General features: G+C 36.9%; 1 protein-coding gene across 1 annotated transcript; it reads right to left on the bottom strand.

Annotated features, from left to right (window-relative positions):
- Window positions 1–19,830: 19,830 nt before the first annotated feature.
- LOC103443768 (uncharacterized) lies at window positions 19,831–20,208 on the bottom strand. Its single transcript, XM_008382660.1, has one exon. The coding sequence runs from the start codon at window positions 20,206–20,208 to the stop codon at window positions 19,831–19,833; it is 378 nt and encodes a 125-aa protein (XP_008380882.1).
- Window positions 20,209–23,705: the final 3,497 nt, after the last annotated feature.

The following is a 23,705-nucleotide window of genomic DNA, read 5'->3' as shown; positions in this document are numbered from 1 at the left end:
AAGGAATGCTAAAGCTACCTGGATCTTTGCATTTGGGAGGTAGTTTGCGTTGTAAGATGGCGGACACATTCTCACCTACCTTTACCACTTCCTTAGTCGACATCCTCTTCCTAGTGGTACACAACTCTTTCAAGAACTTAGCATACCTTGGAACTTGCTTGATTGCATCTAACAAAGGTATGTTAACTTGAACTTTCCGAAAGGTTTCAAGGATATCCTTTTCTGCCTCTTCTTTCTTCGTTTGCATGAACCTACTAGGAAAAGGCACAATTGAAGGGAAAACATTAGTATGAACCGAATTTGACACATTCTTACCTTTGTGGGACAAATTGGGCAGATTTGGGGCCTTAGGGACTTGCGGCAAAGGTGGAACCACCTTTTCCGTGGGCAACCTTGAGTCCTCCTCTTCCATTTGCACAATTTCATCCTCGTTATGACCTGTTTTTGATGAAGAACCTGCCCCAACCTCCTTACCACTTCTTAGGGTGATTGCTTTGGCTGATTCAAACCCTCCTTTTGGATTTGGAATGGTGGAACTAGGAAGTTGTCCGGGATCTCGAAACTTACCTACGAACTCAGCAATCTGCCCAATTTGTTTCTCAAGTTGGTCCACCCTCTTATCTTGGTTTTGCATAGCCTTCGCTTGATCTTCCTGCCCATTAGACAACTTAGTTAGTATCTTAAGAAGTGCATCATTGTCAAGAGACGTACCTGAGGCACTTGGGCCGGATTGGGCTTGATTTTGGGGTGGGCCGTAGGTTTTGGGAAAGAACCCCGGGGGTTGTTGCCTAAAGCCTCCTTGGTTCTGAGGTTGTTGGGGCTCCCTCCACTTGAAATTTGGGTGGTCTCGCCACCCCGGATTATATGTGTTGGAGTATGGATCATGTCTTGACTGATTTTGGCTTTGAAACCCAATGGCATTCGCATTCTCCCATCCGCCATTCTCGATGAGTTGAGGACATTTTTCGGAGACATGTCCTTGGATAGAACATACGCCACATATCACAGGTCCTTGCATCTTCATTCCCTCGGCCATCTGCGAAACAATAGAAGTAAGATTAGCCAATTGTGAATGAAGATCGGAAGTTGCACTTACCTCATGTACTTGGTGCCGTGGGGGTCCTCTTTGGCCTACACCCTCGTACTGTTGAGCGTTCAACGCTCTATTAGCAATCAAGACCTTGGCAGCCATGGGTGTTTTGTCCACCAATGCTCCCCCCGCCGAAGCATCAAGCATTTGACGTTCTAGAGGTAGGAGACCCTCGTAGAAGTATTGCAAAAGCAACTCCTCCTTCATCTGATGCTGTGGACAAGAAGCAACAAGTGATTTAAATCGTTCATAATATGTAGGAAAAGACTCACCTTCTTCTTGCTGAATTCCGCTTATCTTTTTGCGTAGGAGGATGATGCAAGAAGTTGGAAAGAACTTCTCCAAGAACGCTCTCTTCATACTCTCCCAAGAAGTGACAGTGCCGGGAGCTAACTCATATAACCAATCCTTGGCTTTATCCATCAAAGAGAATGGAAAAGCCTTCATCTTCAAGATACTTCCATCAACATTGATGGGAGTCATACTAGAGCAAACTACTTCAAATTCTTTCAAATGTTTGTTAGGATCTTCCATGGACAAGCCATGGTATTTAGGAATATGATGAAGCAAACTTGACTTTAATTCAAACTCGTCTGTCTTACCTTGGGCAGCCACGGGGTATTGGATGCACAAGGGTGCGGCATTATCCAAACCCGAGGCGGAAAGCTCCTTGAGTGTACGATTGTCCATGGCCATGCCTTGGACTTCTTCAAATATCCCTGCCGTGGCTTCCTCCTCCTCTTCTTGTACGTTTTCTTCAAGGTCAGATTCGGAATTGGGTGGATGGTGTTCTTGCTGGTTTCTAGCTCTTCTTAACTTTCTCTCAAAATCGTCGTCAAAATCCAAGATGTTCGCACGAACCGGTTGAGAGCTTCTAGTCATACATTAGTACCTAAGAAACAAGAAACAAAATTAGGTCAGAAACTTTAAACAAAGTCAGAAACAAAGTGAAATAAAAGAAACAAAACAATCCAAGGGATTAGCAAAATTGCTAATCCCCGGCAACGGCGCCAAAAATTTGATGTGAAATATATAAGCACACAAATTAAACCCTCTTTTTGTCAAATTGTAGTAAAGATGTACGTAGGGATCGTTCTAAACCGGGGATTAGGAGGGATTGCTAAACACTTGGAAACTGACCTAAAAACTCAAAAACAAAGTTTAAAACACTAAACTAGACTCAAAGAATGCAAAACTAAAGTTTAAAACACTTAAACAACCCTAGAACTCAAAACAGCAGCTAGAAGACTCAAAACTGCCTAAAAACCACTTTCTGGGTAGTTTTGAGCACCTACACTAATTTGGACGAAATTGGATGAAAACTTGAATCAAAACACTTAGAAACACAAATCAAAACACTTTCTAACTAATCTAAGACTCTAAAATAAGGGGGATTTGTTTTGGACGAAAATTTAACACAAAAACAGAAACTTTAACTAACACAGATTGTAAAAACGATTTTGGTGAAATAGATGGTTAAAAGGCTAGTTAGGAGGTTCTTCTCCACACATGTCACACTTGCAAACAAAACGATTTTCAGTTGTTCTTCCAATGAATTATGAATACTCAACGCCCCAAATTAACCCTGAATTGCACTAATTAACCCTCAGTTTTTCCACAAGTTATTAAGTTGGATGATTGCATACGACAACCCAAAACATTCCCTACAAGTTCCCTACATGAATTGCATAATAGAGAAACAAGCAAGAATCATTACGTTCTATGAAAAACATAAGCATTGACGAAGCATTCATTACTATGAATTGCATGAAACTTATGCTAAGAATTCATTCAACGCGATCGTTTTCAAGCGATCTTCACTACTTGTGATTATAAGATTGTAACTATTAGGTGAAACTCCCTCATAATCTAGCATCATATTCATGCATGAAAACTAAGCGTGCACTCTCAATCAACATACACAAATAAGTTATCAATCAAATAGATGAACGAATTGAATCCACAACTTATGAAATAACAACTGAATATAATCAAATCATATTGCAAGCATGTACATGGTTTCGAATTACCCCCCAACTAAGGGGGTTTAGTTCCTCATACTCACAACATAAAGTTTATTGAATTGAAACATCGAAGACATAAGAAAGATTACACCTAAAACGCTCAAGAACTCCACTTTGAATTTCTGCACGTCAAGCTTCTCTTCTTCTTCTCCTTGCTGCGGCAGAGATGGTTAATGGTATTTTTGGATGTGGTTTTGGTTTAGGAATGGAGTTAGGATGATATGGTGGTGCGGCAAGGGGTATGAATGGTGTATGGATGTGTAGAATGGTGGCTGGAATGGATGATAGCTGCGGCAGAGATGGGAATAGGGTGATGGTGGCTGCGGCAAAGGGGGGGAGAAAGGGTTGGACGATTTCTGAATTGTGGAGAGGGTCCATGTGCGGCTAGGTGTAGAAAATAAATATATATACACTTAAAAACCCTAACAAATCAGATTAAAACAATGGGCTAGGGTTAAGGTTTGTAAAATAGGGCTTCTAGGATGGAAAGGTGCGGCATTGGGCTTAGGGTACTAATCAGATTTTTGCATGTGAACAAGGCCTAGGTGCGGCTGATTAAGTGGACTAAGGTTAGGGTTTAGGTGCGGCATAGGTCCAAGAAGTAAGGATGGGTCATCCAAAAGCCCAAAGCCAAGAATAGAAACTCACGAAAATGGAAACCTCCAAGAATAGAAACTTCCAACTTTAGAAACTTTGGTTGCCAATTCCGATTTAGGAAAGATCAACCCAAAGTGGAAACTTTTAGGCTTAGCTTTCCTACTTCGAGTGGGAAACCTCAAATCTTCAACTCTTCAATTCCATCCCAACCTTGTGTTCCAAGCATGTCCTTTTCAATCCAAGCTCACATTTTGCTCCAAAAGCTCCAAATTGCATCATTTCATGTAATATGTCCTTTAAACCTGAAAACACATGAAAGTAGCTTAAAAGACCACTTTAACGAAGAAAACATAACAAAGATGCATGAGAACTAGCTAACTAAGGCGCATAAATATGCTCCTATCAATTCTCCTACGAAAAAGGATAAGTGGAATTCAACAAGATGAAGGTGAGTCTTTTCCTACGTATTATGAACGTTTTAAATCTCTTGTTGCTTCTTGTCCACAGCATCAAATGAAGGAAGAGCTTTTTCTACAATACTTATACGAGGGGCTTCTACCAATCGAACGTCAAATGCTAGATGCCTCGGTGGGAGGAGCTTTGGTGGACAAGACCCCCACGGCTGCAAAGACATTGATAGCTAATCGAGCGTTGAACGCTCAACAATATGAAGGTGTTGGGCAAAGGACAAACCCACGGCAACACCAAGTGAATGAGGTAAGTGCCATCTCTGAACTTCAAAATCAAATGGCTAACCTTACTACTCTTCTTTCTCAGGTTGTGGAAGGACCAAAAGTACAAAATGTAAGTGCTTGTGGCGTGTGCTCCATGCAAGGACACCTTACGGACAAGTGCCCACAATTGATAGAGAATGGAGGGTGGGAGACCCTCAATGCTGTGGGTCTTGGGCAGCCATATCAACAAAGAAGTGATCCCTTCTCTAATACCTACAATCCCGGTTGGAGAGATCATCCAAACTTCAAATGGCGAGTACCCCAACAAGGCCAACAACAAAGCACATTTAGGCAACAACCCCCGGGTTTCTATCAAAAGCCGTTTGCACCCATACAACCTCAAGCACAACCTACCCAAACCAATTCAGGTTCGTCCATTGATAATGATCAGATTTTTCAATTACTAACTTCTATAGCGCAGGGTATGCAAAATGGAGACAAAAGGATGGATGAGTTGGAGAAGCAAGTAGGGCAGATTGCGGAGTTTATGGGCCAATTTCGAAAGCAAGGCAAGTTGCCAAGTTCAACCGTTGTCAATCCGAGGGGAGGATTCGAAATTGCCAAGGCCATCACGCTAAGGAGCAGGAAAGAAGTAGGAACTGAGCCACAACCATTGAGATCTGCCCCCAAGGAGGACGAGAAGTTGCAAATTGAGGAGGAAAACCAAGCAAAGGCCACGGCAAGGGTAGAAACACCCTTGCCGCAACAACCCAAGCATTCCAATTCGGCCACCATAGGTAAGGAAGGTCCAATTCAAGTTAATTCTAATGTCATTCCTCCGAATGTACCGTTTCTTAGCAGATTTTTGCAAGCCAAGAATGAAGAAGAGGAGAAAGATGTTCTTGAGATGTTTAGCTGCATGTCAATATCCCACTCCTTGATGCTAGAAAGCAAATCCCGAAGTATGCCAAGTTTTTTAAGAAGCTTTGTACAACAAGGAAACGGATTCGGGAGAAAGAGGTGGTACACGTAAGTGAGAATGTATCTGCATTGTTGCAAAGAAAGTTACCACCTAAATGCAATGATCCAGGTAGTTTCACTATCCCTTGTGTTATTGGCAATATGAGGTTTGATCATGCTATGTTAGATTTAGGTGCATCTATAAATGTCATGCCATATGCTGTTTATGCATCTATGAATCTAGGAAAGCTTAAAAATGATGGAGTTATTATTCAATTAGCCGATCGATCTAATGCATATCCCAAATGAGTGTTGGAAGATGTTTTGGTGCAGGTAGACCACTTGATTTTTCCTGCAGATTTCTATATGCTTGATATGGAGGACTCAACCCACTCTCCACCATCACCACTCTTACTTGGACGACCATTCATGAAAACGGCTCAAACCAAGATTGACGTGGCCAAGGGAGCAGTAACTATGGCCTTTGGTGGTGATATGATTAACTTTAAGATTTCTGAATCGGTTGAGAATACTAATGATGTTCGTTCTTGTTGTGCTATTAATGTAATTGAAAATATAGGGCAGGAATGTTCAACACTAGTCAAGAAGAATGTACCACAACCCACCATCGAGGAAGGAATTGGAGTGAACAACAAAGAGTGCACGGCCCCAACCTTGAAATCACCAAATCTGGCTGAGTGCACCCCTTGTGCATCTGTCCATAATGCTACCACCTCTTTGCCATACAAAGGTAAGCCACCTATTCCAATTTCGATTCCCATTTCAACTAATAGGTTGTTACCTTGTATGGTGCAGGTACCTAATCGAAGTCAACGTGGTGGAGAGTTCGTGTTGAGTTAGAGAAGCAAAACACGACAATAAGAAAGGATCATTATCCCATCCCATTCAAGGACCCAAAGAATGAAGTATTTCGTAGGACAGGTAGTGGAAAAACCCCTCCATGCCGTGGGGTTCCATAAACCTTCAATGGAGCATCGTCCGGCTGCAAGACGTTAAAGAAAGCGCTACTTGGGAGGCAACGCATGCATTCGACAAAGGAAGACCTAGAGAGCACTCCAATTCCAGATTTACGTTCCTAAACCCTTCTCTTTGTTGTTATTTCGTTTCTGCCATGTTAGATTGTTTAGTTGCTGTTTCTTTGTTTGTTGGTTATTTGTGTTAGTTTATGCTTGAAACATTGAGGACAATGTTTGATTTAAGTGTGGGGGGGTAACCAAAGTGTTTTGATACAAATTCGTAGGGTTTTATCACCCATAATTTCAAATGTTGTTCCTTGCTGTTTTTAGGTGTTTTTAGGCTGTTTTGGTGTGTTTTGGTGTGTTTTGACATAAAAATTCGAAAATCCCATAAAAATTTGAAAAAAAAATGTTTTGAAAAACCCAAAAAGAGTCGTTTTAAAGTTGTTTTGTGTGTTTGTTTGTGTCTTAGGGTACCTTCCAACACAATGATGAGGATTTGGTTTTTAAGAGCATGACTGTTAAAGAGAGTTATAAACATGGATGGACGTGTGATTTACTCTTTGGTTTATGCTTGGTTGTGGTTATAACTTATGAATTCACATGTAATCATAAAGGAAAAATGAGTTTTTGTAACATGCTTGAAGGAAGGAACTCAAACTAACGCTACAACCTTGTGAGACTTGAGCCTAAACGTTTATTTGGAGAGTTATTAATCTGTGCATTCTTGTTTTCTAAAGTCGTTGCATGATCTCATTATTCTTTGCTTGGTTATTACTTAGAAGGCGTTTCATCATCTAGTTCCAAACACTAGAACTCATGCCCATTTCATTCAAAGCATGCTATTGATTTGCATAACACATATTCAAGATGAAGTTGTGTAGTAACCACCACTTAAGCCAAATTGCCGTGTCACCCATGTCATTTATTTTGTAGGTTTTAAACCCCGTTGAGCCTTGTTTAGCCTCTATTGTTTGTTAACCCACATTATCCTCACCTAGCCTAGATTAGGACCATCCATACCCTTGTTCTTGAAGCATAGTAAAGCATGACTCAGTTGAATTCCTTTTGATCAATGTAGTGCAGAAAACAAGTGTGGGGGAATTTATTTATTATGTGTGTGTGCCAAAGTCTTTAATGAGGCACAGGTAGAAAGAAACAAAAAAAAAAAGGGAAAGTTGTGAAAAGTTTGAAAAAGAGTCGAAAAAGATGTGAAAAAGAGTTCTAAAGTGTTGATTGTTGAAGAAAGGGTCCAAAAAAGTTGAATTTGACCCTAAGTGTTGCATGAATCTTCCCCTTGTGTTTAAAAGTTGATTTCTGCATTCTAAAGTGAATTCTAAGTTTCGATTTCATTGCTTTGCTTGCTATTACTTAAAGAACCTTTGTTTATCCCTATCCGTTCTTTGTTAGCCAATACCCCAAGCCCTGTTAGAACCCTTAACTTCAATCTTGAGTGTTGTGTGTTTCAATTTGTGGAGTTTGAAATTGGTATGAGCATATGGTGTCAATGGTTCTCGCATCTAAGTAGTAGCATTCCATTCATGAGATCATATCTAAATGCTTATTAACTCCTGAAACTGCTTTATTTGTTATATATATATGTGTGAGCGTTTGTTTTTATGTCTACATCAATCTTCTCACATATAACTAGTATAGGGTGTGTAGTTAGAAAATCTGAGTGAAAATTGAGTGCATATCTAGTAAGGAATTGAGCAAATTCTCTAAGGCATGTTACTACATTCAAAACATCGTTTTAAATGGTTAAATGTGAACTAGTAAGTAGTGACTATGATTAAGTATGTGCTTAAGTGTAAAGATGGCTAAAATTTGTGGGAATGATGATTTTTAACATGCCATGTGCATTGGAAATCCCTGAGGCAATCGTTGGAAGGTTTAGGTTGTGTTTTACTTGTTTTATTTCGTTTTGTTTACTTTGTTTCGTTTTGTTTTGCTCGAGGACTAGCAAAAGCTAAGTGTGGGGGAATTTGATAGGGGCATATTTATGCACCTTAGTTAGCTTGTTCTTGTGCATTTACATTGTTTTTCCTTAGTTAAAGTAGTCTTTAAAGCTAGTTTTATGTGTTTTCAGGCTATAAGGGCAAAGTATGCAAAGGGATGCATTTTGGAGCCTTTTGGAGCAAATTAGAGCTTGGAATGGACATCATATGCTTGGAGCCAAGAGGATGGACGAAATTGAAGATTTGAAGATGATGTTTCCTGCTTGAACAAGGTTTCCTTGTTGAAGTAGGAAAGTCCCTAATTGAAGATGGAATCCTAGTTGAATTAGGATTCCTAGTTGAAATAGGTTTCCTAGTGGAATTGGGATTCCTAGAAGATGAAGATTCCTACTCAAACAAGGTTTCCTACTTGAAGTAGGAAAGTTAAATCCAAATGGCATCAAGTTTCAGCAACAAAGAAGTTTTCCAAATCTAAGAAGGAAAAGGAATCCAAGATGATGCAGGATTGACAAAGACAAACTTTCCTAATCCTAATGTACAAAGATTTCAGCTCCAAAGAGGAGTCCTAAACACTTTAGGACACCTTATCCCTTCACAATCAGCCTTATCCCTTTGTCCCGCACATATTCCCTTCTAGAAATCTGATTTCCTTGCCTTGCAAGGCTTTCTAGAAGCCTTATCCACCCTATCGCTTACCTGCCGCACCTAGGAGGCCTTTTCCCATTTAAAATCTGATTGTTTTAAGCCTTTTCCTAATGGGTTTTAATTATACAAGTCCATATCTGATTCCCCTAGGGTTTTAAGTGCCTATATATACTCATATTAACCCTTTGGCTGAATTACTACCTCTCATACACATCAATTAACGCGAGAAATCATCCCTTGCTCTCTGCCGCACCCTTCCACCACCATATTCCATAATTTCTGCCCAAAATCATCCCTAGCCGCACCACCCATCAACCCTAGACACCACCACACATCCCCCATCCATTCTACACCATTCATAACCCCAAAACCTGTCCACAACCTTTGTGCCGCAGCAAGGAGAAAGGAAGGAACTTCGTGGATGCACTTGCTGTCCAAGTTGGAGTATCTAGGTGTTTTCTTTCTTTGGATTTCAATGTTTAAACTTATTTATCTTTGCTTTGTGCATATGAGGAACTAAACCCCCCTTGGCTAGGGGGGGATTCAAAACCATGTTTATGCTTGCTATATGATTTGATTACTTCTAATTGCGTTTCATAAGTTGTGAATTCAATTTACTTATCTATATGAATTAAAACTGGTTTGTGTATGTTGGTTAAGAGGGCCCGCTTAGTTTGCATGCATGAATTTGATGCTAGGATATAAGGGAATTTCAATTAATTGTTATGAACTTATAATCACAAGTAGTAAAGGTTGTTGATCACAATCGTGTTAAGTAAATTCTTGGCATAAGTTTCATGCAATTCATAGTAACAAGTGCCTCGTCAATGCTTATGGTTTTCATAGAACTTAATGATTCTTGCATGTGTCTCTATTATGCGCTTTCATGTAGGGAACTTGTGGGGAATGCTTTGGGTTGTCGTATGCAATTCATTCAATTCAATAACTTAAGGAAAATCTGAGGGTTAATTTAAGCGGACCTAATTAACTTGGGGCGTTGAGAATTCATGGTTTATTGAGAAGCAATTGGAAATCGTTTTGTATGCAAGTGTGACATATGTGGAGAAGAACCCCTTAGCTAGCCTTCCATCCATTCACTTTAACCAATTTCGTTTTAAAATCTGTTTAGTTTAGTTTACTTGTTTTGTTTTTAAATTCGTCCAAAATCAATCCCCCTTTACTTTGTTGAGTCATATTAGTTAGAAATCAATTTAGTTTGTGTTTTTAAGTGTCTTGAGTCAAGTTATAACCAATTTTCGTCCAAATTCTTCCTTGGTATCAAAAACTGCCCAGAAAGTGTTTTTTAAGGCAGTTTTGAGTGTTTGTTTGCTGTTTTGAGTCTTTTGGTTTGTTTTGGTGTTTTAAAGTTTAGTTTTGCATTCTTTGAGTCTAGTTTAGTGTTTTAAACTTGTTTTTACGTATTTGAGTCAGTTTTCAAGTGATTTAGCAATCCCTCCTAATCCCCGGCCTAGAACGATCCCTACTTACATACTTTGCTACAATTGATAACAAGAGGGTTAATTTGAGTGCTAGTTAATATCATATCAACTAGATTAGGAGAGGATAAGATAAGATTGGATAAGGTTTTGGATAATGTTCCTTCTTTTTAGCTGATTCCTTATCTTCTTTGTCTTGGATTTATTTTCTTCATCCTTTCAGCACATTCCTAGCCTATTGAACTTCAAATTCATCCATCCATCTTGCTCCATTCATAAGCTATCCATTTGATGCCTAAAACTGCCTCAAAATGCTCCAAATCGTACTTTCTTGCCAACTTTGTCAATCGGACCTACAAACATACGAAAATAGCTTAAATCACTATAATAAACAAAAACTAACTACGAAAATGCAAGAAAACAAGCTAACTAAGTCACATAAATATACTCTTATCAATAGGGCTAAGCACGGTATAAGGCTGAGTAGGGATAGGATTGTGTAACCAAAACCCAAGTGGAATGGGTTAAAACAACCAGAAACCAAGGGGAATTAGGTTAGAAAGGTGCGGCATGAATTAAAGCTTCTAGAAGGGATGTTTCAGAACAAATTTTTGAACCTAATAGGACAAGGATACACGACATGGGTTTTTGGGACGGATTACAATTCCTAAATCACCAAGGGGAAGGCATATATGTGGCACATAAGGGATAAGGGCTCTAGAATCTGAAATATGTATTTTAAATGCATAATTATCCCTTATAAATGGCTAGAATTAAGGCACAAACTGATTTGGATAAGATAAGATAGGATAAGGCTATATTAGGAAAGGATAAGATAAGATTTGTTTGGATAATGTTTTAGATAAGGTTGGATAATGTTCCTTCTTTGTAGTTGATTCCTTATCTTCAAAACTTCCAATTTTGATTCTCCAACTCTCTCGCACATTCCTAGACATCTTTGGTCTTCAAATTCGTCCATCCATCTTGCTCCACTCATAAACTAGCCGTTTGATACCCAAAACTGCTTCAAACACATGAAAATAGCTTAAATCACTATAATAAACAGAAACTAACTATGAAAATGCAAGAAAACAAGCTAACTAAGTCGCATAAATATGCTTCTATCAAACCATGTTTGTGAAAGAACAATCATGATATATTTCCACTTTGTTATCACCAAATATCAGAAAGTATTCATGTTCCTGAAGGAAAAATTTTGTTCTAGTTAAGAACATACAAGAATATATGAGCATTCAAGCATACATATAACAATTTAAAGTAGGCATGCACTAAAAAACAATTATGTAACTCATGACTTTCAAAGACTAGTTAATGGTGAACCATAACACTCTTTAACATTGTTAAAGAGAATAGAGAGTTTGAGATTAATTACCCTTAACGCTTATCCATGTTTACACAAGGGATTCACCCAAATGGAGGCCTTCAAGTCACCTCCTTGCTCCTTGGATCTTTCCTTGTGTTTTTGTTCTTCTCTCGTTGGATGGTTGCTTCTTTACTTCTCCTTTGCTCCTTGAGGATGTAAGGAAAGGATCTTTAAAACACCAAAGGTTTGGTGTCTCTAGGTCTTCAGACCAAGGATGAGGTGTGTAGAGAAGATGGATGGCTAAGGAGAAGAAAGATTGCTAGGCATTTTCTCCCTAGTATGGCCGGCCTCTTTAGAAAACAAAGAGAGAAAAAGTTTCTCTCTTTTGCCTGAAAGAAAACCCTAATGAGGCAAAGGCTAAAAAGTAACTTTTATACATCCTTTCATTTGAATGGTAAACTTGAAATAAGCCACTCTCCTTAGCATGGCCAGCCTCCCATTTCTAGTTTGGTTAATTGCTCATTTTAATTTAGTCGTCATACAACCAAACTCAATATGCCTTGAAGACCAAAAGCCATTTAGGTCTCGAAACCTGAAACTAACTTAAAAGGCCAATACGAGCCTTTCGTATGATTAATTAACTAATTAATTAATTCTTGACTATGCTCAATTAAACAATTTATGTGCTTATCCATTTCATTTATATTTCTTCACATTCATCCTTACTAGGTGTATGATCCATTAGGTTCCAATTAGCTAGGTAGTGGGCGATTGTTACTTTTAATGATCGATTGTCAATTGAAACCACATTTTAATTCTCCCTTTGATGAAGATTAGTGTTTGCTAATCTTCAGGGTTTCCACAAACCATGAGTGACACCTAGTAGTATGTCATGGCTACCCAAGCTAAGTAGAAGTGGTTGGAAAACATATTCAGTTACAACTAAAATGCAATACAGTCCTTCTCTAATACAATACTTTTGATCACATTGTTTAATTGATAGTTTGTTTCATGTCTACTATCCAATGTGATACTTCTCTTTATGATTCTATTTAATATAGTCTGGAACATTTTTCCTAGGTGATCATATTTATATGCTTTAGCGAAAGACTCTTCAATCATATCTCAAAGTATTCTCCTTCCACCATGGAACGTTAAAGATCCCTTGTTGTGCATTCACATGCCTACTTGACTAGACAGCTTAACCTCAACAATGTCATGGACACTCTCAATGGAATGCCTTTGACATAGTCAAAGATCAAGGAGCTAACTATTAGACAACTATAATGCCTCAGGTCAAATGACTACTTTGCATATTGCAACTTATGAGTTTCAACATGAAATGTATGTCAGAACTCTCTTTTAATTGTTGTTCAGTGTACTCAATTACTTTTTCGAGCACCTATGTGTTTCTCTTAGTGTTCAACACTAGATGACTTGAGACTAGTCATACTCCCGCTTGAGTCAACATCACACATACTAACCTTAGCGGATTGCCAATGCCCAATTGGCAATCTTATGGCTAGGAACGTTTTAGGAATGAACATAAGAGAAATGTCTTGTTAATCTAACTTACTTGGATCACTTATCTCCTTGATCAAATACGTTCCTTGAATTTTGTTATTATTTAAATGCATATGATACAATAGAGTGTGATTAACAATAACTTTTGCCCTTCCATTAAACAAACAAGAGTTTAAATAATGAGTATTCTGAAAAGCTATTACAACAAATGAGTGGCCTTATGGGCATACTTCCAACAGTTCCATCATTTGACTTACACTAAGTCTTCTTTCAATCCATATACAAACATAACCTCCTTAATTATCTTCTACCCATATTGGTCTCAACTACTAAATTACGCTTTCCTATGACATCAACAAGTTACCATGTGCCCATCTCTACTTTAGTAGTCATATTTTTTTCAATATCCACCAATAAATTCTATCTACCAGTCATATGATTACTACACCCATTATCTACGTACCACAAATTTTCAATAGGCTTCTTAGTTGCATCATTAAATAAATAGAATAAAATAGGTGTATCAGCTACCTGGTTTGCACAGTTGACATGCTGCACTCCCTTAAACCTACAAACACATGAAAATAGATTAAAACACTATAATAAGTAAGAACTAACAACATAAATGCAAGAAAACAAGCTAACTAAGTCACATAAATATGCTCCTATCAGTATCCATACTTCCATTCCCATTATTTTTTAATCAACCTATCATTTATCTTTATCTTTCTTCCACTTTTAAGTTATTTTAGTTTTCAATTGAAAAATCTAAATTCAGTTCGCATTTTCATTGTGTAGTTAAGGTTCACATAAAACTAGTAATTTGTAAGGGTATAATCAGTCTCTGTGGTTCGACACCCTTACTTGTGCCATTATACTATCCTTATATTTTCACTTGAAAGGAACACAACTCATGATAGGAGCATATTTATGCGCCTTAGTTAGTTAGTTCTTATGCATTTATGTTGTGTTTTCATAGTTAAAGTTAGTCTTTTAAGCTAGTTTCATGTGTTTTCAGGTTTTAGAGACAAAGTGAGCAAAAGGATGCAATTTGGAGCATTCAGGAGCAAAATTGGGCTAGAATGGAGTTCATACATATGAAGCACAAGGGATGGACGAATTTGAGGGATTGATGAAGCTAGGAAGGCGTTTCAAAGTTGAAGAATTGAAGATACAAAGTTTCCTAGTTGAAGAAGGAAATGGCTTGGATAAAGGATTCCTAAATGAATTGGGATTCCTAATCAATGTAAGAGTCCTAATTGAAGATGGCTTCCTAGATGTATGAAGTTTCCTACTCAAGCAAGGTTTCCTACATGAAGAAGAAGAATTAAAGCCAAAGAATCAGCTCAAGATAAGGAATCTTATCCAAAACCTCATCCATAACCTTATCTTAGCTTATCTTATCCAAACAAACCTTATCCTATCTTATCTTATCCTAATCCTAAACTATCCACATTCCAGCCACTTAGGAGGGTTTCTAACTAGATTAGGATGCTTAAAATGGGATTTCTAGAAGACCTTATCTTATCCTACCAAGATGACACCTAAGAACCTTTCTAGAAGCCTAAGAATCTGCCTTGCATTATCCTTCTAGAAACCACACTTTGGGCCGAATTTTCTACCCTATTTCCTTTAGGATTTTGGTTTCTAGAAACCTTATCATTTCACACTCTTTGTGCTGCACCTTATCTCCCAATCCCTTTGGGTTTTTGACTTGTTTTCCTTATAGGATTGGATGTTATTATCCTATGCAATTTAGGCCTTTAAAACCTTGTCCTTTGCTACCTAGGAGATGGGATTTTCAGCCTATATATACAACCCATTGCCGCACCCTTTCATTCACCATCCTCTACCATATTTTCACTATACCATTCACCCAACATCCCTCATTGTGCCATGAGTTTGCAAGTAAAAGAAGGAAGAACTCTTGGAGCCGTGCATGCCATTCAAGGAGCTTGGATTGTGGAGCGATTCTAGGTGTTTTCTATCTTTGTTAGAATGTTTAAATTTATTTATCTTTGTTTATTTGCGAACATGAGGAACTAATTTCTTTATAGTTAGAGGGGAATTCAAAGCCATGATCATATGTTTTATATGACTTGATTTCTTCCAATTATGATTTCATGAATCGTGAATGTGGTTTACTTATCTATTTGATTGATAACTTGTTCTTGTGTGTTAATTAAGGATGCATACTTAGTTCGCATGCATGAATTTGATGCTAGAGTATAAGGGAATTTCACCTAATCGTTATTAACTTATATTCATAAGTAGTAAAAGTCGCTAGTCACGATTGTGTTAAGTAAATCCTAGGCAAGAGTAACATGCGTATCCCATAGTTATGAATGCCTCGTCAATGCTTATGATTTCCATTGAACTTAATGATCTTTGATATGTGTCTCTATCATGCGTATTCCATAGTTAGGGTCCTTCATAAGAATAGTTTGGTTGTAATGCGTATCCCATTCAATTCAATGAATCTAGGGAAATCTGAGAATTAATTGGTCAATCTAGTTAATTTGGGGCATTGTCATTCATGGTTTATTGAAAGAGTAATTGGAAATTGAGTCATATGCATAGGTTTCATGTGTGGAGAAGGAACCCTCTAACTAGCCTTTCCCCAATTTTATTTCATCAAAATCGTTTTCATTAAAGTTCGTTTTCAAAGTTCTTGTTTTAAAAGTTAAATTCGTCCAAAATCAATCCCCCTTTACTTGGTTGAGTCATAGTAGTTAGAAATCACTTTAGTTTGTGTTTTTAAGTGTCTTAGATCAAGTGAAAACCAATTTTCGTCCAAGTTTGTGTCTAGTGTTCAAAACTGCCCAGATTGTGGTTTTAAGGCAGTTTTGAGTGTTTCTGGGTTATTTTGAGTTTTTTTTGGTTTGTTTTGGTGTTTTTAAGTTTAGTTTTGCATTCTTTGAGTCTAGTTTAGTGATTTTTACGTATTTGAGTCAGTTTTCAAGTGATTTTGCAATCCCTCCTAATCCCCGGTTTAGAACGATCCCTACTTACATACTTTGCTACAATTGATAAAAAGAGGGTTAATTTGTGTGTCAACATAATTTTCACATCAACTCACATATCTGATAGGAGCATATTTATGTGACTTAGTTAGCTTGTTTTCTTACGTTTTCGTAGTTAGTTTGTGTTTATTATAGTGTTTTAAGCTATTTTCGTGTGTTTGTAGGTCCTAATGACAAAGTTGGCAAGAAAGTGCATTTTGGTGCATTTTGGAGCAGTTTTGGGCACTAAATGGATAGCACATGTATGGGCCAAGATGGATGGACGAATTTGGAGTTCAAAAGGCTAGAAATCTAATAAGGAGATGAAGAAATTAAATTCAAGACAAAGAAGATAAGGAATCAGCTTAAAAGAAGAAGAAGATATTATCCAAAACCTTATCCAACCTTATCTTATCCAAACAAACCTTATCTTATCCTATCATATCCTAATCTTTTCCTAACTTAATTCCTGCTGCAAGGGGGAGTTAATTTCTGATTAAATCACCTAGAAACCTTTCTAGAAGGCCTTATCTGTTCCTACATTGGTGTTGCATGTTTTTAGGCTTTGTTCTTCTAGAAATCAGCCACATAACATTGTTTCTAGAATTCCCTACAAAAGTGGCGCCCCAAACCCTTCTAGAAACCCTAAAATCTGCACAAACCCTAGTTCTTTTCCCCCTTGGATTGAGGCCCAAGCCTTGGCCGAAAATCCTAAGCTTTTTCCCATCAGAATTTGTGAAAACCCTAGCCTATAAAAAGATGTTTTCAGCCACAAATTCGTCCACCAACCCTTACCATTCAAAAACACAACCTGCCGTAACCTTTCACCCTCATCAGCCAGCATTCATCATCCTAAACAAGAATACACCATCCATCACTCCCAAAACCACCAACCATACCTTCTGCTGCAACAAGCAAGAAGGAGGTGAGCCATTAGACGTGCCTGCCATTCGAATTGGAGTTGCTGGAACATTTTAGGTGTAATCTTTCTTTTGCTTTCAATGTTTAAATTCAATAATCTTTGTTTTGTGAGTATGAGGAACTAAACCCCTCTTAGCTAGGAGGAATTTCGTAACCATGGCTATATTTGCAATATGATTTGATTACATCCAATTGTGATTTCATGAATTGTGAATTCAATTTACTTATATGTTTGAATTAAAACTTATTTATGTATATGGGTTGAGAGTGCACACTTAATTTGCATGCATAAATATGATGCTAGGATATAAGGGAGTTTCACCTAATCGTTATGAACTTAAATTCATAAGTAGTAAAGGTTGTTAGTCACAATCATGTTAAATAAATTCTTGGCATAAGTATCATTCGCTTTCATAGTTACGAATGCCTTGTCAATACTTATGATTTTCATAGAACTTAATGATCTTTGATTGTTTCTCTATTATGCGCTTTCATGTACGGAACTTTTGAGGAATAATTTGATTGCGATGCACTAATTCCATTCAATTCAATGACTTAAGGAAAATCTGAGGTTTAATTTAAGAGTACCTAATTAACTTGGGGTGTTGAGGTTCATGGTTCATTGAAAAAGCAACTTGAAATTGTTTTGTATGCAAGTATGTCATGTGTGGAGAAAGACCTCCTAGCTAGCCCATCATCCATCTCATTCCACCAAATTCGTGCAAATCTGCTTAGTTTTAGTTCTTGTTTTGTTTACTTTATTTTTGTCCAAAACCAAATCCCCCTTTACTTTAGAGTGTCTAACTAGTTAGGATATGTTTTAGATTGTGTTTTTAAGTGTTTTGAGTCAAGTTAAAACCAAATTTCGTCCAAAATTGTGTTTAGAGTAAAAAACTGCTCAGTTTGTGTTTTTAGGCAGTTTTGAGTGTTTTTAGCTTATTTTGAGTCTTTTAAGTCTAGTTAAGTGTTTTAAAGCTTAGTTTTATCTATTTGAGTCAGTTTAAAGTGTTTTAGCAATCCCTCTTAATCCCCGGTTTAAGAACGATCCCTACTTACATATATACTACAATTGTCAAAAGAGGGTTTAATTTGTGTGTTAAGTTAATTTTCGCATCAATATCAGACGAAAATTTTTAGCTCAACTTTGAGCAAATTCTTTGAGGTTTTATGGTAAGAAAATGCACAAATTCAACACCCATGTTTTAGACGAAGGAACCTGGCTCTGAGGCCATGTTAGAGTTTGATATTTTGGTGAGGTTGATTCAGAGAGTGACTGAATCACGAAGGATTTGGATTGCAAGGAATGAAGGAATCATAGAGAAAATCCAGAGCTTATGGAAGAAGAAAGTGATGACTCATTCATTCCATTCCTCCCATAACTCATGTGGGAATTACCATTGCTCGAAGTTAGGAGAGAGAGATTCTCTCTTACATCATCAAACACAAGTCATAATCTATCACTTAATGGAATTACATCTTGACAACACACTTGGACTGTGATCCAAAGGCTAAAATTAGAACAAAATAACAAGAACAATTGGAACATTTTTTGCAAATTCACTTATATCTCAACAGTGAATTGATCTTTTCTAGTGGGCCTTATGTTTGGCAAAGAGTTTGAGATTTTTTTTTTTTTTTTAGTTTTTTGGTTTTTGCTTCTGCATGATCTAGTGTTGATTAGACCTATTTTACGGTTAAATTAGTACTAATCGATCAATTTCAGATTAATCAATCTAAAACATTTCTACAAGCTAAATTCATCTAAGCTCCCATTTGTGAAATTAATTAATGTTTTAATGTAGAATTATCAGAGAAACGGGCCAAACGCCCACTTCCAACAACACTAATATTGTCCCAAACTTGGTAATTACCACTTGCACAATCCGTCATGTGTGGGGTTTTATCGCAAAAGGTTCCAACAATACCGATATTGTCCCCAACTTGGTAATTACCACATGCACAGTTCGTCAGGTGTGGGGTTTATTACAAAAAGCCTTGGTATTAGTCTACACATCGACAACCACGTAAAACCAAGGGGATTCACCCTACACATGGAACAAAGGAACCCACCATTATCGTGCAGAGCCAAGGGGACCCACCCATCACGTGGTAGTGCGTGCGGCCCACTCCTTAGCTCTGATAGGATGTAGAATTATCAGAGAGACTCGGTGGCCCCATTTCCAACAACACCAATATTTCCTCAATTTGTTAATTACCGCCTGCACAATCCGTCAAGTGTAGAGTTTTATCACAAAAGACCTTGATATTAGTTGGAGTGGAGTTAGGATATTTAAACTCTTCTTTTCTCATAGATACGATCGATATGAGATATTTCAACATTTAATTACCTTGGTGATCTACCTTAGATCCAAGTTTACGAATTTCTCCAAAAATATGAACAAAAACTGTAATGACAAGCTTGATATCAACCACAAGTACAAAATAATCCCAAATATCATCCCTAAAAATGCCTCGGAAAATTCTCCAAAGTTCAAAGAATACAAATATAGTAGCATAAGTTTACATATATAAAAGTATCAAAACATGTATGCTGTTTGTCCTTAACCCCAAAATAAAAAAGGGAAATTAAGAAGACCAAAAATAAAAATAAACCCCCTTTAAGATTTACATAATTTCAGCGGAGACCCTCTTCAAAAAAATCACAGGCTACCTCCACCATCACCACCAATCAAAGTGATCAAGGAGACTTCAAGTCAAAACTATTTCCTCTGCCATACCGAAGCTCTAACGAAATTTGTCTCTCCACCCGAAGTTGGCGGCGGAAATTCGCTATGAACATCTCTGCTCTTTGATCAATATCATCTTGATCCGATGGATAGCTTATTGTCCTCTGAAGATTTCCCCTAGAAGACCCCGAGTGCTCCTCGGAGCTGGTCTCATCGCCACACGCCACTTTCAGCCCTGGGTGGTCGTTGAAGCTCATCAATCGGTGGTTGCTAGAAACAGTACGGCCGATCATCGAAACAATTCGCCAGCGATTCACGTTGAGGTTTAGTAGGAAGCTTACCTTCCTCACGGCCTTCCTTAGGCGACTCAGCAAAGACCACTTGTCCATGTGCATGTTAAATTGGAGAACGAGATAGACCAATGTTTTAAGTTAATGAATGTGAAAGGAAATGTGTTAATAATTAAGTTGCAATTGGTATAAATATATGTATATATAGATATATGCGTGTGTGTATATATACGCAGGATGTATATGTATATATGCGAAGTTGCTTAGCAGTTGGTGAATGATGCGTATAGAAATGAAAGAACGCGTTAATTAATTGACAAGTAAAGGTTGTAAGAACTAATTTCTCAGAGAATAAAAAGTATTGGTCAAGAAAAGATTATTTGATTGGATACTCTTGTTTTTTCGGCTAGCTTTGTGTTTAGATTATATTAATTGGTTCACAATACTTTCATTGAATTAATATTATTTTAGCTTTGAAAAAGTCTAAACAGTTGCGCAAAATTGGCCAGAAATCAACACACAAATGAGATATTATTGTCATTTTGGCAAGAAAATGAAAGTGACTTTTTCATATTATTTTTTCTCACCATGCATATTCTCGTTTATTTTGTTTTATTTTTTCATATAAACAATATTAAGATGGGTGGGGTAACAGACCAATGGGCATTTTTTATGGAACTTATCATTCGTGAGAATCAGATATTCCATAAGTAAAAAAAGAATAGCACTAAATCAAAACGGTGTGCAAAAGAAAATGTCCCGAAAGCCTTTCGCTCATGAATTTAGTATTACAAATAAATATTCTTTCACCAAGCTCGTAGTTTATTATTTTTGTTTTTTTGTGCAATATTTTTTTTAATATAACATAAATTTAGTTTGAACATGTAGTTGATAGTATTTTTGTTTCACGTTAACAGAATCTTAAAATCATCAAATACGCCTTCCATTGAATGATACTTAAACTGTAATCTGACGAGGAGATTGGTGGTCCTCTTTCTTGGGGCGTTTTCTCTTTCAAATGTTCTTATGCTTGTATCCATAATTGTTGCTAAAATTTAAATGTATTGAATGATTTTCCCCCAAAAAAAAAAATGCCTTCCATTGAATTTGTAACTAGAAAATGAGGATTAAAGAGCGGTATTTTTTTTTCTACTTCTAAGCGGTTGGTTTTAGGTTCACCTCCCATAAATAGCGAGTTTGATACTACAAATACTAATATAGTTGTATACAATAATGACAACAACAAAGCCTTATTCACTACATGAGATTGATCAGCTATATGAATCTTAGATCAAGAAAGTGATAGTTGAAGGTTGTTTCTGCCCATAATTGAGTGGTTGCTTCCATTATATTAACTATATGTATGTACGTACGTGATTACATATATAATTATCATGTGACTCTTGCTATGTCATCTATGAAAAATTAAGAGTTGAAGCTGTTTGAATGCATGCCTACTTTAAGAGTTTTGTTGTTCAGGTTTTGCTTAGAATTAATATTTAACTATTGCAACTTCATTCATGTATCTCAGTTTATATCCACATGGGGCCAAGGCTTTGCATGTTAATTAGCAGGCAATATAATAAAATATATCTTAATTATGCATGTACGTAATTCTAACCTCAACTAACATACCAACTCCATAATGATGGTGGAGATTTGACCTGTTAAACAATCCATGGTTCGGATCACAAACCACAGTTTGTAACGATATGGGAATTATCGACAATTAATCCAAGACAGAGGTTCTGGTCAACAATACAAGACATCAAAGTACATATATCTTTGGATTTTGAATGCCAAAAGATGTTTTAGTGATTTATTTGCTTATATATACATGGGACAAGAATGTTATCACGTTTACAGCCTTTCTTATAATTACCAGTATTTTGGCTGAGATAAACGGGATTCTGTGCAAAAAGGAATAAACGGGACCATCCTTGACGTAAATTTTTTAAGAAAATACTAAAATATTTTATAACAACATATTGATATGAGAAAGCAAAACATATAACTAAAGCAATTAACAAAATTCATTAGTTTGCAAATAGCATGCATTAAACAACAAGCAAAGAGAGCTAAAAATAAAAAGCATCATCAAAATAACTAACAATCAGTTGATTCTTCAATAACCTCATTGATATGAGCATATTTATGAGACTTAGTTAGCTTGTTTTCTTGCATTTTCATAGTTTGTTTGTGTTTATTATAGTGTTTTAAGCTATTTTCGTGTGTTTTGATAGGATTAAAAGCACACCACAAAGTGACACAAATGTCCTATTGATTTTCCTTATTAACACTAAGATTTGTCAATTGTAGCATATGAAAATAAGGGTCTTTCCCGCAGAAGATTGTTTTATCTAACTACTTAAAATGTCACAAAAACTGGTTGCTGTCCCTACTGACCAGCCACAGAAAAATAATTATTAGACCGACTTACACTTATCGAAATTCTACGAAATTTTAAATGAAGACACTAGACACACAGAGCTACACTTCTACAAATGTTTGGGATTTTTGGAGTTGATTTGCTATTTAAATTAAATTGAACAAAAATAGGACAGAAACAAATTTTAAGTAGTTCACAAATTAAGAAAAACGAGTTAGGGGAATTGCTATCCACCACCAAATAATCATGCAAACATGTTATGTTTCATTCAAATTCCTTTTATTTCCGGATGAAGATGCTCAAGTTGGCTCAATATTAGAACTCAACCTATTAGTCTTTCTTACGTAGTATGTTAAGAGAATGACGTTTTCAACTTAACTTAGCCCCTAACATGCAATCTAGAATGGTCTGTTCATAGATTTAATAAGTAGAAATCATTAAGAACGAAAAGAGTTTGAGTCATCACAAGGCATTGTAGGTACTGGCGTTGTCTTACTTATCCTAGAAATTGGTTCACATGTTAATTGCAATTAACAAGGACTACTCTATAACATATGTAGGTCCTCATTGGACAAGGGCAGGCACACACATATTCATAGCGTTAGAATCCTAGATATGCTTACTACGTATGCATCCATAGAAAACAAATAAAGAATTCATCAATGAGACAAGTAGTGAACCAATTTTCATCCATTCATAAAAGTAATTCAAACAAAATGTCGTAACAAACTTGCAATCATATATGGGGCTTCAAAACAGCCCCTAACTACTAAAAATTTAGTTACACACAATCCTTAAGTTAAAACAAAAGATAGACATGAGTTTGAGAAGATAGAACCAAAAGAAATCGACCGAGGCCTCCTCCCTTTCCTTCCTTCCTCAACGCAGCAGCCTTGCCTTTTTTCCTTCCTTTCCTTCCTTTTTTTCTATCTTTTTTTTCCTAAAAAAAAAAACTCCTCTTTTGCCGCTGCAACCTGCAGACTTTATGCCCATGCTTGCTGCCCCATTTCTACTCCATAACTCACCCTACTAACAGCCAATTAGTGATGACAATAAGTGAGAGGAAATGGTAAAACAATTGTAACTCTTTGGGTAGCCTTTATGCCAATTACTCTCTCTTAATCCTCATCTTTATTTTCATTTCTTCTGATATTTGAATAGGTATCAGCTGGCTTGTTCTTGGCTGCATCAGTTTTGGCTGCTAGAT

The sequence above is a fragment of the Malus domestica genome, chromosome 16 (genome assembly GCF_042453785.1).
Source record: "Malus domestica chromosome 16, GDT2T_hap1".
NCBI lineage: Eukaryota > Viridiplantae > Streptophyta > Magnoliopsida > Rosales > Rosaceae > Malus > Malus domestica.
Note: the sequence above shows the minus strand (reverse complement) of the source record. Positions and strands in the feature narration are given on the sequence as shown.

Coding starts and splice junctions, on each gene's coding strand:
- LOC103443768 (XM_008382660.1), bottom strand. CDS start 20,208: ATGGACAAGTGGTCTTTGCTGAGTCGCCTAAGGAAGGCCGTGAGGAAG.